At 42.0% G+C, this 27,210-nt stretch overlaps 1 protein-coding gene across 3 annotated transcripts in view; it reads left to right on the forward strand.

Moving 5' to 3' along the window:
• Window positions 1–1,278: 1,278 nt before the first annotated feature.
• The window catches only part of vrk2 (VRK serine/threonine kinase 2), a 42,893-nt gene continuing 16,961 nt past the window's right edge, over window positions 1,279–27,210 (forward strand). Inside the window, exons 1-10 of one of the 3 annotated variants that reach the window (XM_044213975.1) lie at window positions 1,279–1,437; window positions 2,210–2,349; window positions 2,749–2,804; window positions 4,221–4,290; window positions 5,221–5,308; window positions 8,904–9,012; window positions 9,283–9,375; window positions 9,634–9,766; window positions 21,852–21,972; window positions 22,956–23,014. In XM_044213975.1, the coding sequence (XP_044069910.1) occupies window positions 2,220–2,349; window positions 2,749–2,804; window positions 4,221–4,290; window positions 5,221–5,308; window positions 8,904–9,012; window positions 9,283–9,375; window positions 9,634–9,766; window positions 21,852–21,972; window positions 22,956–23,014 (859 nt within the window). In that variant the 5' untranslated portion in view covers window positions 1,279–1,437; window positions 2,210–2,219. Of the gene's footprint in view, window positions 1,438–2,209; window positions 2,350–2,748; window positions 2,805–4,220; window positions 4,291–5,220; window positions 5,309–8,903; window positions 9,013–9,282; window positions 9,376–9,633; window positions 9,767–21,851; window positions 21,973–22,955; window positions 23,015–27,210 lie in introns of those variants that run through there. The other 2 variants (XM_044213977.1, XM_044213976.1) reach the window with 2 other exon arrangements.

The following is a 27,210-nucleotide window of genomic DNA, read 5'->3' on the forward strand; positions in this document are numbered from 1 at the left end:
AAGCGGGAGGTTGAACAGGACCGCCACCTAGGATATGGGATGGTAAGAGATTGTACGCACAAGAAAAAAAAAAAGGCGAAAATGGAGTCAGAGGAGGAATCGGAGCGTGAAATTGGAAACGAGGACTCAAGGGGATTTGAAAAGGAAGAAGAACAGTTCAAGTGAATCCAGTCAGACAATGAAGAAAGAGGACAAGTATCTTGTCGGGATGGTAGCGGTGACACAAACAGACGGCATTTTCAAGGATCCACATGAGGTTGGAAAGTTTATAGGAGGAAAGCTTGGAGATGTAAGATCTGACAGGATAACAAGAAGTGGGATGATTATCATTGACTGTGTATCACAGCGTCAGAGAGATAAAGCCCTGAAGATTCATGCATTTAGAGATTATAGCAGTGTGAATTGCTTCCCACTTGGAGCAGAAATAAAGAAAAAGGGAGTGGTAAGCGGCGTGCCACTGAGAGTAGAGGCCGAGTCATTTCAGGAGGTTAAAGATGTGTGTGAGGCAAAAAGGCTGACAAGATTCAGAAAAGGGGAGAAGGAGGAAAGTAATTTGGTGTGTTCCACGTTTGAGGGGGAGTTGCCGGAAAGAGTGTATCTAGATTATGTGTGTTACAGGGTGAGGCCATACAAGAGAGCTCCTCTCAGATGTTTCTGCTGTCAGGAATATGGACATGTTGCTGCAGTATGTAGAGGAGGCAGAAGATGTGGGAGATGTGTGAAGGACAACTGTAATGTGTAAGTGGAGAAAGAGGAAGCAAAGTGCCTGTACTGCGAGGGAAACCACCATACGGGATCAGCACAGTGCCCAAAAAGAATTAAGGAAGTAAAAATGAATAAGATCAGAGCAGAAAAGGGATTGTCATACACTGAAGCTGCTAAGAGTAGAAGAGGGAAAGGAGAGTAACGGTGAAAACGGTGGCAGTGCAACAGGAAAAGGAGCAGCAAGGAAATGGAGATAATCAGAGCATCAGTATGGACAAGAAATGATTTCTGGCATTGCCAATGCCATGGTTATAAATTGTGCAGCTGAAGGGGAAGTGGGAAAGGATTAATATGGTGCTGGACGCTGCAAGAAGGTTCTTGAATGTTGTGGACATATCTGGAGAAGATCTAGATGTTACACTGAGGGAAGGGACAATTGGGTCTGGGTTATAGAATGGACTTTGACATGAGATCACTTTGGATCACACTGTAAATAGTTTACACTGTGAAGCTGTTACAATCCAGTAGGTGGCGGTAATGCACAATTATGGATGCCAACCGCCATAAAACTCAACAGAAGAAGAAGAAGAAGAAGAAGAAGAAGAAGAAGAAGAAGAAGAAGAAGAAAAAAAAAAACAGAAACAGAAACAGAAACATAAGTTTTGTCACTTCTGTTTCGTACCGGGGCATTCGGCTTGGATTCTCTTCGAAGGAGGGTGCATATTTTAGCTTGTGAGTCATTAAAGAGCTTCTTACTAGCTAACGTTAAGTTAGCCGCTAGTTGAGTGCTAACTTAGTTTAGTTGTCCAAACGTTGTCCTCTTCCCACCAGAGTTATTTAAATCTTCAACTGCCGCGTGTCAGCTAACTGTTAACTGCAGTGTGTTTAACGTTCTTCGGTTGTTTTACATTCAACGATCCAGCTATTTCAGTTGTCATTCTTGTGTTTCATATAACTAACCTTAACAAACAACTTCTCTGAAAAGTTGCATAGCAAGCTGGGAATACCTTCCCATAATCCTAAAGAGCCGCTCTGCAAGTTAACGAAAACGTATGATAAGAAGGTTGCCACAGATTTTGCGGAAATCTCAAATTTGTATTTGGCTTAACAGTCTTGTCGGCACTAAAATACTGTCCTAAAAGACCAGGCAGTTAACAGTTACAGTATGTACTTTGCTTTTGTTAATAAGCAATCTTGTGTCAGAGGTTTAAAGCTGACAGATTTTTAATGGTGTTTGTGGACATTGCCTTTAACTTGTACAATAGAGAACTGGCAGTATAATGGTACAGGGCAGTGTTGTACCAGCTAGCAATAGCTGTACCAGTTAGGCCAGTTGTTGTTTTCATATTACACTTTGTGAAAGAGATTACTGTTTGCTCACCTATAATTAAATTGTTATGTCTCTTACATTTTGTCATTTTGTCAGTTTCATCAGTTTCGCATATTCTCCTAGTATATAAAAATATATTTCTAGCATTTTCTTACACATATTTTCTGGAACTAGCTCAGCTTTCATGGCACCACAAAGAAAGAGGGCATTACCCAAACCACTCCCAGATGGCTTCTTACTGACCGACACTGAGAAGAAGAAATGGAGGCTGGGGAAAATCATTGGTCAAGGTGGCTTTGGACTGATCTATCTTGGTAATGAGCACACTCTGTCTGATGACACACACGCACACACCCTGTACATTCACACTCTGTCACACAAGTATGTACATGCAAGCAGACTAGACCTCCTCAGTTTCTCTGTCAGATACACACATTGTTTCTGAGAGACACTACTCTGATTGATCTGTTTTTCTCTTGGTTGTAAAAGCAGTTTGAACAGTCTAATCTATGAAGACCTTTCCAGTCAGCTGTAATTCCCCAACATTTACAAACCCATTTGTGCTCAGTACAGAGTTTTGTTAATTTCTTCCTGGTGTTGGATACATTTTATAAATCCAAAGGGCTTGATCTAGTCTAAGAGTTAAGACTTAACATAATGTATCACAACTTTGTTTGTCTCATCTTTTCTCACTGTCTCCTGTTGTCTCAAAGCCTCCCAGGATGTTGACAGACCTGTTGCAGCAGACACTGACTTTGTCATAAAAGTGGTGAGTACATTTGTGCTGCGCACAGACAGCATGTCCATCTTAAGGGACACAATAATGCTTGTTTGAAATGTCAGTATATACTGCAAGATGCCCTACTGCACTCTGCTGGAAGCAGAAAGCAGCTGATGGTGACGAACAATAATGCATGTATAAATTGTTAACAACAAGATATGTTTCCACTTCTGTAGTTTCAAATTCACCAAACATCATGTGATTCAGAAGTCACTGTGAGAAAGCATGTGAGACAAATGATGCAAAAATAACATTTGACAATGTATCAAAACTGTAATTGGTGTGATGGTGCACATGCCCTTCTTCATGTCACAGTATTGTCCACTTCCACTTCCAATTAACTGGTTTGGGATAGCCTTCAATATGTGAACCCTTCTTGCAATGGTGGCTGAGTGAATAAAGTGAGACTGCAATGGCAGGTTTATTTCAGGCCTTGGACTATATTCAGATTCAAACTAGCAAATTGTCATCCCTTTGTGCAAGTGATACATTATAAAGTTCAGCTGATGCCAATATGAGGCTTTAGCGGTTCCAGCAGTTGCAGCCATTCCCTCTCTCCCTCTTTGAGTTAATGTACCTCTGTCGCATCTCAGCAAGGTAACCGAGTCTGGGTCAACAAAAAGATGGAATTTCGTGCTAAAAAGACTGTAACTTTGAAAATGAAATACTGGCTTTGGCTAAGTAAACAGGCGTTCAGACCGAAAACAGCCCTGCATTAAAATAATGCAGGGGGCGTGTTGCTTCAGGTACCGGTGAGACATGAAATACGATCCAGGAAGTCCAGTTCGAGTAACAGATGCCAAAACGCTGCACATCGTTTTATACTGCGCTGAGGATAGACTGAAAAATCCAAACCTACCTTTAACATTCTAACATATACCATGAGGTACTGTAAGTTGTCTAATAAATAAATTGCATTTAAAATTTGTTAATGGCCTCTAACTTTCTCAGGAACTATTAAATGTAAAAGTAATTAGTCTTACATTTGTATGCAAGGTAATATGTCTCTCTCATTGCATCAGAAAGTATTGTGTGATATACTTAATGTTTACATGTATTTATACCCTTGGTTGAAGGGAGGTGAAAAAGAAAGGAATTAGAGAAGAGGGATTCTTTTTTCATTTAATTTAGCCTAATCTAAATGGGAATGCCATGTTCCATCCAGGTATTTTGGGGAGTCCTTCTTTGATTCAAGGGAAGGGACAACAGGAAGAAAGCTTTAAAAAGGAATAGAATGCACAGCCAGTTTTATTTATACAGGTGGGATGATGATTATTAGTTGGGACACTAACGTCTCTCACAGCCCCACTTTGTGATGTATACTAAGACATGTTTATTTTTGTCTAGCCTAGTGCTTTAACCAGTGATAATGAAATAGTTAATAATGTGTGCTTTTATGTGCAGGAATACCAGGAGAATGGCCCCCTGTTCTCAGAGCTCAAGTTCTACCAGAGGGCAGCCAAACCAGAGAGCAGTGAGTAGCACCACCCGTCCAGCGTTCTGGCAGCTCACTGGAGCACGAGTATGTTTGACTGATGAAGTGGCCACAGACACAGAGGCTTTGCTGCCTGCCGCACAGTAATTAATAATAAGCCAAAGCAAACATGCACCTCAGTGGCAGTTAGCCCCCCTCTCCATGCTTGTCAGAGCTCTCCAACACCTCCGTTTGGAGTGGAGCAAGAGAGAGGAAGCCACTCAAACGTAATGATGGCCCGGCCTCCGATGAGCCCCTGACCACCTGCCAGCCTGGTTGAGCGCCAGTCAGGCCAGCCGCCATCAAGCCCTGAGCCAAGTCCACTGCTTTGTCTTTCTTTCTTTCTTTCTTTCTTTCTTTCTTTCTTTCTTTCTTTCTTTCTTTCTTTCTTTCTTTCTTTCTTTCTTTCTTTCTTTCTCTCTCTCTCTCTCTCTCTCTCTCTCTCTCTCTCTCTCTCTCTCTCTCTCTCTCTCTCTCTCTCTCTCTCTCTCTCTGTACCCACAATACTGTAAGATTGATATTTGCATGCATGCATTATTACACTTACAAGGACAAATCAGAATTCTGAGCAAAACATATGCCTACATTTCATAGAGTTTAGGGGCTTTTGTTCAGATTCCTCTTGGAAAAGGAGAGGTGTTAGATTGGGGGTTAGGTCAAGGTTAGGGAATCATTAGACTCTCATCAAAAGTTTTTGTAGTTTCCAACCATTCCCTTCAGACTCATTGTCAGTACAACTAAGTGTTCCAAGGCACCAGGGTACCTGCTTTCTCAATACAGCCATTGTGGTTTTGAGTTTTAATTTAGTTGATGGTTTGAGTCCTGTAATTTAGTCTTTTCAGACACCCACTATAAGTACCTCAGGAGTGTGAAAATAGAAATGTGTGTGCACACATTCACATAATTATTCATCTTCTAATCTTGTTCCAGTGCAGAAATGGAAGAGAAGCAGGAAACTGGACTTCCTGGGCATCCCCAAGTACTGGGGATCAGGGCTCGCTGAATATAATGACCTCAGGTATTGACATAGCCAGCGCTTGGTGGACAACATGTTATCCGATGATTAGATGATGACTGTATTATGTCTGCTCCCTTTTTGAGTGTAAAACCAGCATCAGCATTTTCTCTGCATTTTACAGTATTACTGTGGGTTTGTTTCTAATATGTTGCACCTTAAGATAGCATTACGATTCAAATGGAGGATGTTGTTGTGACTGGTGGATTTCATTTCTAAATTGTTTTCATAAACAATATAGATGAGAGAAATGTCAGTATATACTGCAAGATGCCCTTACTGCACTTTGTCCTGGAAGCAGAAAGCAGCTGGTGGTTACGGCATGGTTACGAACAATAATGCATGTATAAATTGTTTACTACAAAGTTATGTTTCCACTTCACCAAACATCACGTGATTTACAAGCCACTGTGAGAAAGCATGTGAGACAATTGCAACATATGATGCAAAAATAACATGTGACAATGTAGCAAAATGGAACTGTAATTGGTGTTATGGTTCCTCCAACCTCTTGCACATACCCTTCTTCACGTCACAGTATTGTCAACTTCCACTTCCAATTAACTGGTTTGGGATAGCCTTCAATATGTGAACCCTTCCTGCAATGGTGGCTGAGTGAATAAAGTGAGACTGCAATGGCAGGTTTATTTCAGGCCTTGGACTATATTCAGATTCAAACTAGCAAATTGTCATCCCTTAACATAGGCCGTTTTGTGCAAGTGATACATTATAAAGTTCAACTGATGCCAATATGAGGCTTTAGCGGTTCCAGCAGTTGCCGCTCCCTCTCTCCCTCTTTGAGTCAATGTACCTCTGTCACATCTCAGCAAGGTAACGGTAAGATGGAATTTCGTGCTAAAAAGACTGTAACTTTGAAAATGAAATACTGGCTTTGGCTAAGTAAGCACTTAGTTTACCTGGATAATGAAAAACATGTTAATGAATGCGTAAGTGCACATAGCATTGTGATCAGATCGGCCAGACCACATCTGGAGGTGGCTAGGCTCGCATTGTGATCAGATCTCAGCCAGGTGTAAATGCAATTCGTACAGCGTGACCACATTCTTAAGAGGAAAATTCAGCCAGCAAGTTGAAAGGTCATGTAACTCTGCCTCTTGCTGCTAGTTTTAAGCTGCCATCTAGTTATGAAATTGCAGTTTGCAAACATTTGAATACAGCTTGCCTCACCTTGCCCTTCCAAGCGTGTTGGAGAAACTACGGTCACCGCAAAATTTCGTGAAAAATGCTAAAGGCCCTATATAGAGCCAGTGTTTGGTTTGTCCGTTCTGGGCTACTGTAGAAACATGTCGGTGCAACGTGGCGGCCTCCGTGGAAGGGGACCCACTCCCTCTGTAGATATAAACAGCGTATTATAAGTTAATGAAAACACAACGATTCTTATTTTCAGGTGATTATACACTAATGAAAACATACTTATGAATATTATATTCCATTTCTGCCAATAGATCCTCCTAAATGTTATACACTGGTACTTCAAAGTTGGCTAAAGTAGACTTTGTGGGCAGAACTTCAAAACAAAAGAAACTTGACACAATGTGAAATGTTTGAAACGTAAAGCAAATGACTTGCTGGGCTTTAAAAAAAGACCAACCTGGGTTTTGTTTGTGTTATACATTAGATCCAGTGGGCATCGGTATTTATGTTTGTCATGTTGTAGATCAGATAAATTCTGGGTCCTGGTGTGAAATGTGTGCATCTAGCAACCAATTAAAATGTTAAAAGTTTGCCTGTGCTCTCCTAAGAGTGTATTTATCTGCTTTAAAGAAGGCAGTTGCCTTCCAGGCACAGCTGGGTCGGAGAGCTAACTTTCAAGGGTAGCTTTTAGTGGCCCACCTTTTGTGTGTTTTTTTTTTTTTTTTTGACCACAAGTGAAAGTTTTAACCAAAGAGCTTTCTTATCTGTTGACTTGTTCTGTTTCAGATTACATATATCTTTGCCTTGGAAAGATGGCTTCAGAATGGGTTCAAAGTCCAGTATTTATTTTGATATACTGTAAATTTTTAGGCATGAAATTTGTTTCCTCTCACTTTCGTGAGGGGAAACAAAGTTTCTCACCTTACAGTGTCAGTATTTTTCCGCATTTTGTTGATATGAGAAGTTTTTTTCCTGACTGTCTCAGTTAATGCTAAACTCTTTTAGGAGTCTATAATTATGTCAACAGTGTAAGATATTTTATAGCTTTTGCTTGTGAATATTGTGTTAAAAATCTTTCTCTAGCCACACCCAGGCCTGATTACTGCCACACCTGTTCTCAATTTAGAAATCACTTAAATAGGACCTACCTGACAAAGTGAAGTAGACCAAAAGCTAGAAATCATGCTGAGATCCAAAGAAATTCAGGAACAAATGAGAAAGAAAGTAACTGAGATCTATCAGTCTGGAAAAGGTTATAAAGCCATTTCTAAAGCTTTGGGACTCCAGCAAACCACAGTGAGAGCCATTATCCACAAATGGTGAAAACATGGAACAGTGGTGAACCTTCCCAGGAGTGGCCGGCCAACCAAAATTACTCCAAGAGCACAGCGACAGCTCAGCCAAGAGGTCACAAAAGACCCCACAACAACATCCAAAGAACTGCAAGCCTCACTTGCCTCAGTTAAGGTCAGTGTTCATGACTCCACCATAAGAAAGACTGGGCAAAAATGGCCTGCATGGCAGAGTTCCAAGACGAAAACCACTACTGAGCAAAAAGAACATTAAGGTTCGTCTCATTTTTGCCAGAAAACATCTTGATGATCCCCAAGACTTTTGGGAAAATACTCTGTGGACTGACGAGACAAAAGTTTAACTTTTTGGAAGGTGTGTGTGCCATTACATCTGGTGTATAAGTAACACCGCATTTCAGAAAAAGAACATCATACCAACAGTAAAATATGGTGGTGGTACTGTGATGGTCTGGGCCTGTTTTGCTGCTTCAAGACCTGGAAGACTTGCTGTGATAAATAGAACCATGAATTCTGCTGTCTACCAAAAACTCCTGAAGAAGAATGTCTGGCCATCTGTTAATGACCTCAAGCTGACACGAACTTGGGTTCTGCAGCAGGACAATGATCCAGAACACACCAGCAAGTCCACCTCTGAATGGCTGAAGAAGAACAAAATTAAGACTTTAGAGTGACCTAGTCTAAGTCCTGACCTGAATCCTATTGAGATGCTGTGGCATGACCTTAAAAAGGCAGTTTATGCTCGAAAACCCTCCAATGTGACTGAATTACAACAATTCTGCAAAGATGAGTGGGCCAAAATTCCTCCACAGCGCTGTAAAAGACTCATTGCAAATTATCGCAAACGCTTGATTGCAGTTGTTGCTGCTAAGAGTGGCCCAACCAGTTATTAGGTTTAGGGGGCAATCACTTTTTCACACAGGGCCATGTAGGTTTGGATTTTGTTTTCTCTTAATAATAACAACCTTCATTTAAAAACTGCATTTTGTGTTTACTTGTGTTATCTTCTTGTGTTATCTAAGAAATCAAACACTTTTTCACACCATTGTATGTTTCAGGAATTAGGAGATGGTTTGTTATTCAGAATCAGGAAAAAAGGTTTTGATCTTTGCTTTTTTTCTTCTACTACTCAGGTATCGTTTCATGGCCATGGATCGACTGGGCAGTGACCTTGAGAAAGTCTGCGAGCACAATAGAGGTCGACTGAGGAAGTCCACTGTGCTCCAACTTGGTCAAGGACTGGTGAGATCATCTTCCTGGAGAAAAGGCAGACTCTATTTTTTTATGTTCATTGATTGTTGTTTAAAGAAGCTGAACACAGCTGGAGTTCCAGTGGCTCAGATAGAAAACACAAGACAAAGGCCCCTTTAACAGATAATGACCCCTGTCTTTACCATAAGGTGAACAGAACATGCCTCTAAGTGAATGTGCATTCACTTCTCATTACAGTCTTCTTATCATAATTGTCATTCTTGTTTTTGTGTGTATATGCTCTGTCTTGGCCTGTGCCAGGTGGCTGTACTGGAGTATATTCATGAGAACGAGTACGTCCATGCAGACATTAAAGCTACCAACCTCATGCTGGGTTACAGAGACCCTGAACAGGTTAGTCCACTGTTGACCTCCTCTAATTATCTCGTATGTGCATAGAAGTGAGGTCTGCTCTATTCTACACTTTATGTATATATCGCAATTAAGGGCTGTGATTCTGTGTGCACATTATATTAATAATGCAAATGGTTGCAGTTATCAGCTTTTCATTTTAATGAGGATTACGTCACTAAGAAGACAAGATAAATTTACTTTTTTTGTTGAATGGCTTTGTAATTAGTAATGTGTATGTGTGTCCTGTTTGTGCTGTAGGTCTACCTAGCAGACTATGGGCTGTCCTACAGATACTGTCCTGATGGAGTCCACAAAGAATACAAGGAAAACCCCAAGAAGGGCCACAATGGAACCATCGAGTACACCAGCCTTGATGCCCACAAAGGACTTGGTAAACCTTCCAATTCATAAGCAGATAAACACTACAGGGAAAAAAAGCCCCGGCTGTGTGCAGTTCCACATGTGTAGTGAGTACATGGATGGTCGGTTGATTTGAATATTATGTGTGGCAATCTAGTTTATCAAAAGAGATTATGTGCTGCAGCAATCACGATGTGCAGTAAGCTTCATTGGCAATGGAGTGAATTCTCCTCACAGTGGAGCAGTTGATTTTGGCCATGATGCAAAAAATCGGCCTAAAACTGATCACCTACACTCAGTTTGCTGGTATATTCAATTTAATTTATTTATATTGCGCCACTTCATAACAGAAGTTATCTTACTGCACTTTTCTTATAGAGCTGGTCTAGACCGTACTCTTTATAATATTATTTACAGAGATCCAACAAATGGTCTGGTAAAATGCACAGTTCTCGCACACATAAAAATACTATCTGTCAAAATGTACAGTGGAATTGATCAATCAGTAGCTTAACTAAATGGTATTGGGTGATTTACAAAACTTGTTTCTAGTACAGATTGTTACCATGGTTACCATTTGCATAGGCCTTTCTCTGACTTCATACAAAACAACTAGGCTTGCTGGTCAGGTTATGCTTTCCTCATGGTCATGTGGTGGGTCAGTAGACAGGTTGACAGCTGATTAAATATTTAAGTATATTAACAGTTTTTGCAGAGTATGTTGCTATTTTCACCTCAAATCCAGATTGTAATTATTATTGGCCTACGTAAACATAAAGTGGACATATAAGATCTGACCAGGAATTAACATCACTATAAGAAGACTCTCTCAAGTATTCACTGGAGGGGCAATAAGTGGCCTACAGTTGCCTATCTCCAACATACCTGAAGGTCCCTCTGTTAGACATTTAGAAGTAACAAACGGAAAACACATGTAAGTGGGGGAAAAACTGATTGAAAAATCTATTTTAAAACTGACACAATTGCCTACTTGTCTGGAATCCTAAATCCTGGAATCCTTGGATCCCATACTAGGCAGCAGAAAACTGTTAAACGGTTGTTGACAAGTCCACCTCAAGCCCCCTTTAGTAGCTGTTCTGAAGCTTACGATCATTTCAAATGATCTTCATCAGCAGATGGAGTTTGCCAGTTGCAATGTAATTGTAGATGTTCAAATTTACATTTTTCTCTGAGCACTTACAGAACTTTTCAACCAGGTTGGCTTAAAGGTTCAGCTTCATAATTCATTCTTGACCTTAGGTACAGCAGGTGACTGACAGCAGTTGACTTAAAGACACAGTGAATTGAAAAATACATTTTCCAAGTTCTAATCCTGTGGTAATTGTTCATTATCTCTTCTTATGTGCTAAATATAAGCCCAACAATCTTTTTTCAGTATTTTTTTTATATCAAAATCCCTTTCTTTTCTATTCCTACATTCATCTTGAACTCAGGGGTGGTTGCATTTAATTTATCTAATCAAATGTGATTTGGTGTGACTAGTTAACTGCACCCATCATATAACTGCATTTGACCATTAGCTAGTGGGTAGCTAGCAGAGCAATATCATAGTAGGAGGTGTGTGTTTGGATTTCAGCTTGTAAAACAAAGAATGTGACAGAGGTCTAATTTGTTAATTTAACTCTTATCCTCCTCCTGGTCTAAAAATGCCGGTGAGGGAGGTGTGTGTGGAGGCCAACAGTCCTCTGTAGCACACTAGCTTTGTGTCTCTCATGGATCTCTCTACAGCTCTGTATTGCGGTGCTGTATATGCTAAGCTACACTCACTTCTGAGCAATCCAATCACATCTAAAGATGCGGAAATACGTCAAATTACAGAAGATAAAGACGCTCTAATTTCTATTTAGTTAGCTAGTCACATGAGCAGCTCATTTATAAATGTACAAACCAAGACAACGAACCAAGACAAAAGTAGGAGTGCATGTGATTTATGTACAGTCTGTCTTAAAATGATACTCACATGCCATATTCATATAGAAAGAGTTATTGGTCACTTTAATCATTCCTCCTCTCCATACTGGCCACAAAGCGATTCCTTCACAGGGCGACTACACTGTAAAACATGGGGGACAAAATCCACAGTCCTTGTTCCGTGCAAAAATGCATTCCAAAGTTCAGACAAAGTAAATATGAAATTTGAGCAGTGTGTGTTTGCCAAATCGAGTAGGTAACTTCCAAAGTTTTTATCTCCAAATTCCTTCTTTATTTTTCGGACAGTGTTTCCTTGCTGAGTCATGGTGGATGTGTCCTGGGAGGTGCATGGGACAATAAACCTTCACACAACTATCAGGACAAAGATATACCCTGATTTGTCTATCGCAGACTGCTGATTTTACTACTATTTTTGATTTTGGTACTAATTGTGGGAAGAATGACAGGTATTCACAATTGCCAGTTTTTAGGTATTTTTTATAGTATCTATTTTAACCCTTCTATAAGCTCTGCCCTTTTAGTTTGCAGTGTTATGTAAAATAGTCTCTCTACCCCGCCACCGTCTGCCTCCTTCAGCTCATATTGGGAACACATTAACTGGCAAATTGCTTACATACTCCTCTTCACTGACCATCGATTCTCCATCCTCGCCCCCTGCTGAATTCCCCGGTACCGTCTCTGTTGAACAATTCCCTAATTAGTTGAAGTCATAACCTGCATTGTGTATTCATCCCCCATTTAGTTAAGTTGATGTTTGGTTAGAGTGAAGCCCGAGCCACAGATAACCTCTATGAGCTCCAAGCCGACCAACTCCACTACCCTCCAGTTTGATATTGTGAGTTAGCATGGCTCAGACTGCCTAATCGCCACTGTAGTGTTTCAATATGATCAACATGATAGATAAGTAAAAGATCAATTTTATGTGTTTAATGTCAATTTTAATATAATTTTGAAAAGGGAGGGAAAGAGCGGGAGAAAGGTGAGCCATAAAAATTGTAATGCACCTTTTTGCTTTTCTACATCTACATCCATTTCCACCAGACTCTCTTCTTGGAGCTACAAGAGTGCTGCAAGCCTACCAGAGATAATCATTGTTTTGAACAAAGATCCATGCCTATACTACACTAGTCCTTCAAAGAACTGAACAAAGCTCCAGCTATGGGACTAAAACTGTATATATACTGTCATTTTAAACACCTGCTTAAAAACAGACAAGTGTAAGTGTATTTTACACTGTGCGTGGAGATTATGACTGAGGACCAGACCCTTATCTGCCTTTCTCTGACCTGATGGCACCAATCCCCCCAAAGATGTTGATGTTGGTGAACGCAGTTACCGTCTGGCAGGCCTTTGAACCTAGAGCTAAACGGTGTAATTACTACCATTCGGTGGGCGTCCAGTGGACAGAAGACTGTCTCCAAACGACAAGACTCAGAAGCAGAAGGGTTAAGCATGTGACACTGCAGGATGCTTTAGGGAATCTGAATAACAATAGGAGATAATTAACAACACCATCACTGCCGCCTCACCTCCCTGTCTAAAGCATATAGAGAACGAGTGAACAGTGTGTGTATTTACGTGGGTGTACTGTATTTATGTACTGTACATGTGTGTTTTTCAAGCATGTTCAACCTCCCTTTGAGATCTGTTTAAGTGTGTATGTGTACGCATATGCATATCTCTCTGTACTGTCCTGTCATTCCTTATGAGGGCAAAACGCATTAAATACAGAAGAGCAGACACACAAAACACTATTATGAGCTTTGATAACGTGCCCAGAGCATACACAGAGGCCAGCAACGTTTAATGCAGTTGTTGATCTTTTTAATTGTTAATCCATTATGATGCTCTGGGAGTTGCAACACTTTTTCCGGTGTCAGTATCACATGTATTTTTCATCACCTTTAATGGGCTCTCAGTAGCAATTAAGTGTTATGTAATTATTTACAACAATAGGAAGCCACATTGTAAAAGTGACTTAATGCATATTTTACACCCACAAGGGCAAACAGACCTAACTCTTAGCATCATAGTTGTTGAGATGTAGTCTAACCGACAATGACAGTTTCATATTTGGAGCTAACATATAGTTTTTCAATTCATTACACTTTTCCTATAGAGCAGGTCTAGACCGTACTCTTTATAATATTATTTACAGAGACCCAACAAATCCCACCATGAGCAAGCACTTGGCAACAGTGGCAAGGAAAAACTTCCTTTAAGAGGCAGAAACTGCAAATTCCACCTAGAATTTGTAAATAGTAATAATGTAATGGTAGTATTAATAAAGTAATAATAATAGGAATGATTTGTGATAGGAATAATAATGATAATTATAGTGATAAGACTAATAATAATTGTAGTAGCAGTTGTCGAGCAGGAACACGGGGGCAGCAGGTGGCCCACAATCATAGATCCAGAGTCTGTAGCAGCAGAGGTAGTCTGCTGAAAGTGACAGAAGGAGAGAGGAGAGAGACGTTTACACTTTATGTTCACTGCAGGTTTGTGCATACGCTAGTTTTACTGGTTAAATTCCTATGCTTTGCTCCCCCTGAACAGGGATCCAATCGTTCAGTCAAGTCAGTTTTATTTCTGGAGTTATAGTCTGTGCAACATACAACACCCTCTATCCTAATGCTGGAATCAGACTACACAATAATTTTGCCTTTTGAAATGATTACTGATCAAATTAGTCATATTAAGCAATCACAGATTAATTTATTGGCCAAAAGACATGGCAGACTACACATTGGACCCCAACCAACCCTAGCTTGATGTCTTTCACGACTTACGTGACATACAGAGGTGATTGGTAAGGTGGCAGGGATGACCTTCACTGTTCCGCCTGACAGCACCAACAACAGACTTTCATGTATGTAATCAGTTTTATGAATGAAAGTGCAACTGGAACCATTCATCGTCACTTGGCAGTGAAGGTGGGCTCTTGTCAGTCTCTCACTAGTGTGTGGGTGCATAGTGTACATGTGTACAGATTGATTTGGTATGATGCTTCTGACCTGAAGATGATGGTCAAATGGTTACAGGTTCACTGAAATAAAATAAAAATCATTCCTTTGTGCTTCACTTTGTCTGCAGTTGTGCACGTAAGAGTGCTCCGTGTTCCTATTGGTCACCTCATGAAACGTTGTAAAAGTTGTCAAACTAGACGAGATCAGTCGTTGGTTGACTACCACTATTACATTACATGGGATAAAACCAAAAATGGTTGCGCCCAACACTAAATTTCATTTTCGACGCCCCACGTCTGTCGATTCAAATGGTGCGTGTAGTCTGATTTGGGCATTACATAACACATAATCTCCTTAGAACATGAATTCATACCCTCAGAGTTGAGTTACTCTAGGGTTTCTGATGCCATCATGTAAGGACATCAGCTAGCATCACTCTTTAAGGCCCTTCCTATACAGTTAGCGTCAACATGCAGTCTTTAACCACCTCTGCTATTCTGATCATCCTCATTAATTGTTGAGCCTCCCTGCTGGGTCCAAGCAGTTTAGTGTTCCCTGCTAACTCCAGAGTTTGTTATTCAGGCACAAAACTCAAACAAACATGTACAAAATATGTATTTCCTTGAGGTGATTTCCTTTGATCTTTTGCACTCATGATCAACACATCCCTACGTCTTGATATTCTGTACCCACGTTAAAAACATTTGGATTACTTATTTCATGAACTACAAATTTGTGTAATCAAATTACTGCCCACCCATTTCATGTAATCTGGTCCTGTGTGGCAGTGACCACGCTTCCTCTTTAGACCAGCATGTTGACTGGGGAGGATCAATGTCGGCTGTGGCTCAGGGAGGAGATTTCTCCTCTCTGATGGAGCCAGTCGATAGGTAATTTCTCCGGAGATGTGTGGCCGCCGTTACAGTATTGAGCTGCTAAAACTCCCCGGGCTTGACCCCTCTGGATGGATTTGGTCAACAAGTATTGATAGACCTCACACATTAATGTAGACCCATGCAATCGCACACCATTCACAATAAGACACAAACGCACTCTATACTTGTTCTTAAAGTCTTACTACATGGGAAATCACACTGGTATCATACATACAATTTTTCATGTCTTCAAGTATTAAATTCCCTAATATTAAATTATGTTGAATCTGAAGTGCTGAAGTATTTTTGGTTATGATTTGTGAAAAGACTTTGTACCTTCTGGAGACATTTACAGTGCAGATACACAGCTGTGCATATCTGCATTTGTGTGTGCTCTTAATAATTAAATACCTAGGTGTAAAGCATATTTTGAGCACAGTAGTTCTTCAAAGTGCTGATAAACACTTTGTCCACAAATGAACATTTTGAACATAAATATCATTCTTTATAGATGAATGAAGAATTTGTCACTGCTTTACTCCCATTCAATGCACATAGCGAAAAAAACAGCAGAAACAGCAGTGATATAAACCAAATTCTGCCAAATAGCAGATTAAAAGAGTACTTCACCGATTCAGCAATGTACTCCTATACCATTGTTGGACTCACAATGGACAGTTTGAAAAAAGGATCTAAATAGCTGCAGCAGAACCATCGTATCGTCTTTTTTAATTCCATGCATTCTTGTTCCTTGTCAAAACCTGGCGCCTACGTTATGCACAATGCATCTTGACTACAGACAGTTTGGTTGGAGATTCAGGTGTGTTATGCTAGTAGCGGTCATTGTAACCCTGAGCCTTTAGCCTCAAGAGTCGGCTACAGGTCTGGTATGCTCCACACACCCGGATTTTTTTCATTTTCAAACTTGTAGTCTTCAGTCCCAACTGATAATGACTAAAGTGACATTTTGGGAGAAAAACCTTCAGCTGGGCCAGATGTCTTAAGGTCCTCTCACACACTGTTTAATTCTTCTTCAATAAAACACTTGAGTCGAATAGAGTCCAATACAATATAGATTTTAATGTAATAACAAAGTACATGTAAAACCGAGTTGGTTCATGAAGCAACTGAACAGGCTCAGTTGTGTATTCACTTATATTTTCAAAACGTGCTCCTATTGGCTGGTCGTTGGAATGTTCCCTATTGGTCCATAATCAAAACACGGAAATCATTGACAATCTCTGATTGGTTATGAATTATTGTGCCATTACGCTTTTACCCGCATGAGGGTGCCATTACACAAGAAAACACAATTACCTCAACTGTCCTTGAATACATTGGGTAAAGATAAGGATAAGGTTGTTTATGAGAAACTAAAACAGGAGGATCCGGGCAGAGAGATATGACTTCTGAGAAGAGCGTCTTTTTTGTCTCTTTATCAGACGGAAAGTTTATCACAAAAGTTCTCAGGCTCTGTTCAATGGAATCTTTGATTAAAATGAAGCATATAACTCTGCAACAAACGAGCACCCTCCGACCTTTGGCAAAACGCATCAAAGCCCTCCGACCTTTGGCAAAACGCATCAAAGCCCACAGCTGTTGGTATTATGTGTGTAGAGAGAGCATGCACATTTTATTCTCACAACTCTCATGTATGTCCATCAAATGTAGACACTTTTCATAATCTACAGTATATTCTAAACTATATAAAAATAAAGGCTTTGTTACAACACTATATGCATTAATCAGGAAACATTACTTTTCACTTAGCAACACAACCTGAATCATTATTGAACTTGATTGTCTATATATGTCTATATCAAGGAAAATATTTTCCACATCATCACTTGAGGACATATATCAGACTGCATGCAGCTCCCTCTGGAGACATAAAATGCTTTATACAACTTTTTTCATGTATGCAGTAGTACTCCCCAACACCTGTAAACAGACTTAATGTGTAAAATCGGTGGAGATCCCCTTTAAATATTCTTGGTAGAGTTCGCGAAATGGCTCTAGGGATGGCAAGGTTGGTTGGTTGGTTGGTTAGTCGAGCTGTCAGTCGATCTGTCCAACTCTTTGGTCCAGACTGAAATGTCAAAAACAGTGGTGATAGAAGAGTCACAGGATCACCAAAGTCATTAGGATTCATCCTCTGGGGAACATGACTGAGAGGGAAATGTCACGCAACTGTTGGACTGGCTTGAAATATGGTGCAAACATTCGTCCCACTCACGATGAATTGTGAGAAACTTTTCTTCTAGTTCCATCATCAGGTCAAAATTACACCTGGAAAACTAATGACATTCATTAGCCCCAGCTGTACTTTGTGTTTAGTGCTGATTTAGCAAATATTAACATGCTAACACTAAACATATGGTGAACATGAAAAACATTTGCCCATTTAACATGTACCCTGACGATCTGTCCAAAGTGGCCTTCATCATTTCCCAACTACATGAACGTGCTCTCCAATGGGCAGAATCCCTGTAGTCGCAGAATCAGTTATCACGTATCGCCAGGGCCCCAGTCACACTCCAGGTGGGGTGTACCCCAATAGGGAACAACTACATCTACTGGTTCTGGAGGATTCAACCGCTGATTGGAGCCGCACAACCCAGTCATTTCCTGGACCCCCGGCCAGATTCTGAAGTGGAGCGACACCTGCTTCCCGGACTGTTCCCCACACCGACCTCAACCTCCCGCTCCATGTTCCGAGATGGTACCGGCATGCTAAATGGACATTTGTGTGGACATCCCTTCGTGTTATGCCCCCTCCAGAGACATCTTCTGCTCCAGGAAGGCCTCAAAGCTGCCTCCACATCGGCCATGGGACTGCGCTATAGATCTACTTCCGGGTGAGCCAGTACCCTGCGGGAAGATATATTCATTATCCATCCCAGAACAAAAGGCTATGGAGGAGTACATTCCTGAAGCACTACTACAAGGCTACATCTGTCCATCCACTTCCCCTGCTGCTTCCAGTTTTTTTCTTTGTGGCCAAGAAGGACGGTGGCTTGCGGCCCTGTGTCGACTACCGGGGCCTCAACAAGATCACGGTCCAGTTCCGGTACCTACTTCCCCTCGTCCCAGCGGCTCTGGAACATCTCCGCTGTGCCACTGTTTTCACAAAGTTGGACCTCCGCAGTGCCTACAACCTCATCCGAATACGTGAGGGGGACGTGTGGAAGACAGCCTTCATAACTCCCACTGGACATTATGAATACCTAGTCATGCTTTACGGTCTGGTCAACGCCCCCTCCGTATTCCAAGACTTCATCCATGAGGTGCTGTGGGAGTTCCTCCACAAGTTCATCCTGGTCTACATAGACGACATCCTGATCTACTCCCGGAGCATGGTAGAACATCGCCACCACGTTGTGGAGGACCTGAAACGCCTGAGGGATTCCAGCTCTTCCTAAAAGCTGAGAAATGCTCTTTCCACCAACTCTCAGTGCAGTTTCTTGGCTACAACATCAGCCACAGTGGCATCCAGATGGACGAGGGGAAGGTCAACGCCATAAGAACTTGGCCCACTCCATCAACCATAAAGGAACTCCAGAAACCCTTCGTCGTGGAGGTGGACGCCTCCACTATGGGAGTAGGAGTGGTGCTTTCGCAGCAGCAGGGGAATCCCGCCAGACTCCACCCATATGCCTTCTTCTCCTGGAAGCTCAGCCCGGTGGAGAGGAACTTCTAGCCATAAAACTGGCCCTAGAGGAGTGGAGGCATTGGTTGGCATCCCTGGTACTCACAGATCATGAGAACAGAATACTTAAGAGACGCCAAGGGATGTCAGGACTGTGCTATCTCTAAAAGCCCTCGCCACCTTCCATCTGGCAAGCTACTTCCTCTTCCCGTTCCCAATAGGCCCTGGTCACACCTAGGGATGGATTTCATAACCGACCTACCGGCCTCCGATAACAACACATGCATCCTAGTAGTGGTGGACAGGTTCTCCAAATCATGCCGACTACTACCCCTCAAGGGCCTACCCACAGCAATGGAGACTGCAGAACTTCAAGCATGTATTCCGCTACTATGGTATCCCAGAAGACATTGTATCAGACCGTGGACCTCCAGAGTTTGGAGAGCCTTCTTCTTCCTCCTAGGTGACAGTAAGCCTATCTTCTGGATACCATCCGCAGTCTAACAAGCAGACAGAAAGGAAGATCCAAAAGATCGACCGGTTCCTGCGTACCTTCTGCCATGGCCACCAGAACTCTAGGAATCAGTTCCTGGGTTGGGCCGAGTACGCCCCGAAACCCCTCTGCCAGCCTACCACTGGACTCACTCCCTTCCAGTGCATACTCGGTTACCAACCCCGTCTCTTCCCGTGGTCAGGAGAACCATCAGAGGTACCTGCTGTGGACTACTGGTTCCGAGAGAGCGAGGGGGTCTGGGACACTGCTACAGCAAGCACTCTGCAGACGCCGTATGAAGGCCGACCTACGACGGTCTACGACTCCGGTCTATCAGCCTGGTCAGAAGGTCTGGCTGTCTACCAGGGACATCAGGATGCGTCTGCCCTGCCGGAAGCTCAGTCCCAGATTCATTGGTCCTTTCACCATCATAAAACAGATCAACCCAGTCACATACCAACTGTAACTACCACCTCAATACAAAATTCACCCAACCTTCCACGTATCTCACCTAAAACCTCACCACCCTTCGGTCTCTGTCTCCACAGAACCTGGCGCAGCAGTGGAACCCCCCCTTCCTCTTATCCTGGAAGATGGAGCAGCGTACCGAGTCAATGAGATCTTGGACTCCCAGCGCCGTGGTGGGCAACTGGAATGCATGGACTGGGAGGACTATGGGCCAGAGGAGCGCTCTTAAGTACCCAGGCATGATATTCTCGACCCCTCTCTGCTCGAGGACTTCCACACCACTCACCCAGATCGTCCTGCCCTCCAGGGAAGAGGAACACCACCACGGCGTCGGGGTCCTCGGCCCTCGGGAGCTGGCCGTGGGGGTACTGTTACAGACTCGTCAGGTTCCCCCATCAATCATACTCCACGAGATGCCTCATCGGAATACTAATTACACACACCTGCTCCCCATCACCACCAAATCACACCAGGATAAAAGCGCACCACTCACCCCAGTCAGTTGTCCAGTCTCGTTCAAGAAGGACTAATCTCGACAAAACTATTTTGACTTATTACCTCTTCATCGTGTTCCCTCGTCATCGTACCTCCACTCCAGCGGTTTCCTCTCCAGCCTATACGTTTCACCAGTGTGGTTTCCCTGCCAGCTACCCCTCTGTCAGTGACGGATCAGTAAGGACAGTATCTGGTTACATTCCTCATCATCATTCATTCCTGCCATCTGTGTTTGCTCTGCTGTTGTCACAATAAAATACCATCCTGTTCCATATCGGTGTCTCCCGACTCTCTGTCCGTAACAAGTAAGGTATTATGAGCATTAAGATACGATGGTGTCTGACCATTAAGAGCTCTGTAGGTGAGGAGAAGGATTTTAAATTCTATTTTGGATTTTACAGGGAGCCAGTGCAGAGAAGCCAATACTGGAGAAATATATCTCCTTTCCTAGTTCTCTCCAGTACTCGTGCCTCATGACGGAACAACTGGAGAGTCTTAAGGGACGTATTTGGGCAGCCTGACAATAAGGAATTGCAATAATCCAGCCTAGAAGTAACAAATGCATGGACTAGTTTTTTGGCATCATTTTGAGACAGGATGTGCCTGATTTTTGCAATGCTATGGTGGTGCTGGAGGCCAGGGCTATGCCATCTAGAGTAACTATATCTTTAGATAATGTGTCTCGAAGGTGTTTGGGGCCAAGCACAATGACTTTTGAGTTTTTTCAGAGTTTAACATCAGAAAATTGCAGGTCATCCAGGTTTTTATGTCCTTAAGTCATGCTTGAAGTTTAGCTAACTGATTAGTTTCATCTGGCTTGATCGATAGATATAATTGGGTATCATCCGCATAACAAGGAATATTTATGGAGTGTTTGCTAGATTGTTTCCTATATTGCCTTGAGGAAACATATATAAGGTGAATAGAATCGGTCCAACCACAGAACCATGTGGAACTTCGTGACTAACTTTGACGTGCATGCAGGACTCATTGTTATCGTGTACAAACTGAGATTGATATGATAGGATTTTAACCAGCTTAGTGCGGTTTCTTTAATGAGATCTGAAAAAAGCTTTCACAAACTGAAACTTGTGATGGAGTCAGGGATGATTGATGGATAAAAGAAGCAAGCAGCATGTAAAAGAATATTAATGGCAGCCAAATATTAGATGTATTATTTTTTATGACCACCTCATCTTTCTGTCTCTGTATAGCTCCATCTAGACGTGGTGACCTCCAGATTTTGGGTTTTTGTCTTCTTCATTGGTTATGTGGGTCTCTGCCTTGGGACAATGTTCTCAAGAACCCAACTCAGGTCCAGGAGGCCAAGGCCAGGTAGGTAGTCACTTGTACTGTTCCCACAGCAGAGACTTTATTGCCCGTAAGGCAATGTGTAGTCACTCCCTAACTTTGCGTTTTTTGCCATAACTTATACTATTAATTTGTGCAGGTATACATAATAGAGCATGTGGGTATTATTTTGGTTATTGGCACAACAGCTTGTTTACAGAAGCAACACGGCATTAAAAAAAAGTAGTGTTGGGTTAGTGTAACTATATTAAAAATCTGTTAGCGTTTCCATTAGCAATCTAATTTTTCTACAGAGTTGCGGTGTAGCGCAACCAAATACTACATGGCTGTATATTTACAACATTTATTGATGACGTTTAATGTTAATATTAGTGCCACTTCTTTCATTGTTTCCTGTCCCTCAACTGCACACATAAAAAAATGTGTATAATAGTGCAGATGTAGTTTGTCCTGCTATCACGTTTCATCCAAAATGTCCTGGTTTATAAAATACAGTGGAAATGCAAGGAAAAATTACTGTTTGTCAAAGGTAAATTTTACAAAACACTAAAAGCCTACCAAATATCTGCTGGGAAACGGAAAAGTAAATCCACTGGGTGGACATCTAATTAAAAACTAGTCATGCAATAAAATACTTTTAGAGACTGAGAGATGTTGATTTAACTATTTTTTGAATCTGGAGTTTGTAATGTTGTATTGCAATGATGGTAATATAAGGTGTTCATAATATTTTGCTGTCCACCACATTATAGCCATTCATGGGATGGTAAAAGTACTAGAGCTGCGATACTTCAACACTAATTATTACAACAAATAAATGTACTGGCTGTCAGTGTTTGAACCTGAAAGAAGTATTAACATCCTGTAGGACAGTTTGCTTTGACTTGGATTCAGCTTATTCTCCTGCTGTGTTCTTCCCACCCTACTATCTACCCCTGAACTCCAGCTCTCAAAATGTTTCTGTCCTTGCTTCCTCACTGTTTTATCTCCATTTACTCCTCTCTCAGACTGATGGATAATCTGCCAGACTCAGTCCAGCAGCTGTCAGTGAGCGGATCCAGCACAGGTAAGCCAGGGCCACAGGGTACTTCAGATTACTGGACATCATTTACTCCTCTTAGGTTAAACTGAGAATTTGGATATAAGACGACAAGCCTGTAGATAAGAGAAGAATCTTCTCTGGTGTGCCTCGGTTGCACCTGGTAGAGTTTGTACCATTATGTCCTTACTGCAGCGGCTCAGGTTCGATTCCAACCCAGGGCCCTTGAATGTCATCCCCTTACTCTCCCGCCTTTCCTCTCTCTCTCTGCTACCGTCACTGTCCAATAAAGGAAAACATAATCTTAAAAAAAAAGAAAAGGAAAAAAAAAGAATCTTGTGTCTAATCTTACTCTTCTAATTGAGATCCAGAGTAAAGGCCAAATCCAAGACTAATTTAGATACTGGGCTGACATCCACAGGGCATAGGGGAATGGCTGTTGTACAGCAATATTCCTGTATGCATAGACAAAATATTTGAGACAAGGTTTCCAGTCCTAAAAAAAATCATGTGAAGCATGATTTTGGGGCAGTGGTGGCCTAAAGGTTAGAGAAGGGAGCTTGTGACTGGTAGGATAAATAACACACTACATATCACATTCATACACTGATGGCAGATTGATTACAGTTTTTTTAATGAGGGTGTCTTGTCTCAATGACTCAGCACAGTCAGTTACACACACACACACACACCTGAGGTTGATTGGCTGATTACACATCAAAGCAGTTTGTTCCTCTGTTCTGATTAGTGAATAGGGGCTCAGCTATTTTTGGCATTTGATACCTCTGTCCTTACATTGAGCTGTTTCAGTCTTCTGTGAAGGGAACTTTTAGAGGGCTCTTTCTGTGTACACACACACACAATCACACACACCTCTCTTTCTGTCTCTCTTGGTCTGTATTTCTCTCTCTGTCTCTCACACTTCCTGTCTGTCTGTCTGTCTTAATGACATTTATGCTATGATTCAGCTATTTTCTACCTTATCTTTTCATTCATACTTTTTGAACAAACCTCGAATCAAACTTTATGGTGTTCCACATCTTTCATACAGTATTGGTGTGTTGCCATTAAGGCAAAATGTTAAGGACTTTTATTTTGATACGATGTAGACCTGGAGTTCGGGGTTAGAGGTTATTTCCTGTATGGAAGAAAGGAAGCTGACAGTATGTGTGCACATGTAATCCATCTGTTGTTAGCACTAGAAGCAATGTCTTAAGTACAAAATTCATTATGTTAATAAGTTAATGTTACAATACTGTTTGAAAAGAAAAGAACAAACATAGTTATAGTGTTTATTTACATGTAGATACAGGTATATTTCATTAGACAAGATTTGTTAAAACATTCAAACTTTTTTCCTTTGTTACAGTTTTCACTCTGTCATGTAAGATGATATTGAAAGCCACAGTAAACAGCAAGAAATCGCTCACTACGACTTTTCGTCATTTTTGCATCAGAGTTAGCTGGCTGTATAGCTACAGTTGCTACACAGCAGTGAGGACAGCACAGTGAAAAGACAGAAAAGTTAGTGTTGAACATTGTGACAAGATGGAAGGAAAACGCGCTAAGTCTTCTGTAGCAAGTGGAAGTTCTCACTCATCTGCGTCATCAAGCAGTGCAGTAATCCGTGCACGAGCTAAAGCAGCAGCAGCTAAAGTGCGTGCTGAATATGCAGAAAGAGAGGCTAAAGCTAAAATAGAAAAGGCAGCTAAAGAAGCTGAATCACAGTTGGAGAAAGTAAAAAGAGAGACTGAGCTTGAAACACTCGCCATGTGTCGTGAAGCAGCAGCCGCTGAAGCTGAAGCAGCGGTTTGGGAATCGGCTGACACAATTGCAAAGTGTATTCTGTTAGATGAAACGAGTGCTTCAGGAGAAGATAAAATGGAGCGGACAAGCGAATACGTCCAAACTCATTTTGGCCCGACTAGCTCCACAAAGCGAGCACCTACTAAGGCTTGCTCACAGGCTTTTCAGCCTGCTGCGGATAGCACTCTCATTTTCAGTCCGAACAATCCCTTCTTTCCATACCGGCAGGTCCATGTTCCTTCACATGAGCCACGACAGGCTAATATCATAGGAAATGTGAATTTATCAGAGGATGGTCTAGACAATGCTTATGTTCCACCGGCAGTCAAACTGTCATACGGTGAGACTTTAACTGACAGAGAGGATGCTCAAGTCGATTCAAAGAAGTTTCATACTGACTTGAATATTTCTGCTCCGAGCTATTACCCCCAACTAAAACCCGACCAGGGCGTGTCTGCAACTGAACATCTTGCGCAATATTTAGCTCGACATGACCTGGTGAGCGCAAGCTTGTATGAATTTGACGATAAACCGGAAAATTATCGTGCTTGGCAGTCTTCATATAAAAATGCTACACAAGGGCTTGCTCTCACTGCTACTGAGGAGCTAGACTTAATGACTCAATGGCTTGGCAAAGAATCCAGCAACCAAGTGAAACGCCTGCGTTCAGTGCATGTAGCAAGTCCAGACATAGCACTCAGAAAAGCCTGGGAACGTCTTCAGGAATGCTACGCAGCACCAGAGGTAGTTGAAAAAGCCCTCTTCACTCGACTCGATAAGTTCCCTAAGGTTTCGGCGAAAGAAAATCTGAAGCTAAGGGAGCTAGCAGATCTGCTGATGGAAGTGCAGTGTGCTAAGGAAGACGGCTACCTTCCAGGTTTGTCCTACGTGGATACTGCACGAGGCATTGAACCTATAGTAGCCAAACTGCCTTATGGACTTCAAGAAAAATGTATCTCTGCGGGTTCAAGGTATAAAGAAGAAAACTGAGGACGGTTTCCACCATTTGAATTCTTTACCAGATTCATCTGCTATGAGGCGAAGAAAAGGAATGATCCCAGTTTTGTCTTTTTAAATGCTAGTGGATCTTCTGTAAAAGCACCAAGAACCCCATTGCAGTTCATAAGACCAATGTCTCCCCAGCAGAGTCAAGCATTTCCAGTGATCCAAATAAGAGCTGCCCAATACATGCAAAGCCACATCCACTGAAGAAGTGCAAAGCCTTTAGAGCCAAAGACCTTCAAGACAGGAAAGCCTTTCTGAAAGAGAGAGGATTCTGCTTTAAGTGCTGTGGATCAAATAGTCATGTGGCGAAGGACTGCACTGCAGTAGTGAAATGTTCTGAGTGTGACAGCACTAAACATGTCTCAGCTATGCAGCCGGTCATTGGCGACGTCCAGTTTCTTTAACCTTTTCAACATTCAGAGTAAGCCATATCCTTACTTACTGAGAACGTGTTCCGGCACAGAGGAAACATTTGGCAGAAGGGCTGAAGATTTTATGGTCAAAGCACTTGATGGGAAAGTGACAATCCCTCTCCCCCCACTTATTGAGTGTAATGACGTACCTGACAACCGGGCTGAAATTCCCACACCGAACGCTGCTCTTCATCAACCTCACCTCGTCAAAGTAGCAGAACACATTCCTGAGTTGGACCCCACTGCAGAGATCCTCCTGCTGCTTGGTAGAGACGTAATTAGAGTGCACAAGGTAAGGGAACAAGTAAATGGCCCTTCCAACGTCAGTGATGAACTTCATGGCAAAGAGCCCAGGAAGAGAGTCTTAGGGCTCAGCAGGGCTAAAGAAGACAGGCTGGGTAAAAATGTATTTGACCGCACCGAACAGGACAACAAGCTGGCACCATCAATTGAGGATGAGACTTTCTTGAACATAATGGACAAAGAAGTCTACAGAAATGATTCAAACAGTTGGGTCGCTCCACTACCGTTCAGGCAGCCTAGAGAACGATTGCCCAACAACCGTAGCCAAGCACTCAAACGATTTGAATCACTTCAACGCAACTTGAGAAGAAAGCCGGAGATGGAACAGCAATATGTGGCATTCATGGGTAAACTGCTGGAAAATGATCATGCTGAGGTGGCACCAGGACTAAGGGAAGACGAAGAGTGTTGGTACTTACCAAGCTTTGCAGTATTTCACCCACAAAAACCAGGTCAAATCAGGGTGGTGTTTGATTCGAGTGCCCAACACTCCGGAATCTCCTTAAATAATGTGCTATTGACTGGCCCTGATCTTAACAACTCCCTTCTGGGAGTACTCATGCGGTTCCGAAAGGAAAAGGTGGCTGTTATGGCAGACATACAGCAGATGTTTTACTGCTTCCTCGTAGAAGAAAAACACAGGAACTATTTGAGATTTTTATGGTTCAAGAACAATGATGTAACAAGTGAAGTCGT

The sequence above is a fragment of the Siniperca chuatsi genome, linkage group LG11 (genome assembly GCF_020085105.1).
Source record: "Siniperca chuatsi isolate FFG_IHB_CAS linkage group LG11, ASM2008510v1, whole genome shotgun sequence".
Classification (NCBI taxonomy): domain Eukaryota; kingdom Metazoa; phylum Chordata; class Actinopteri; order Centrarchiformes; family Sinipercidae; genus Siniperca; species Siniperca chuatsi.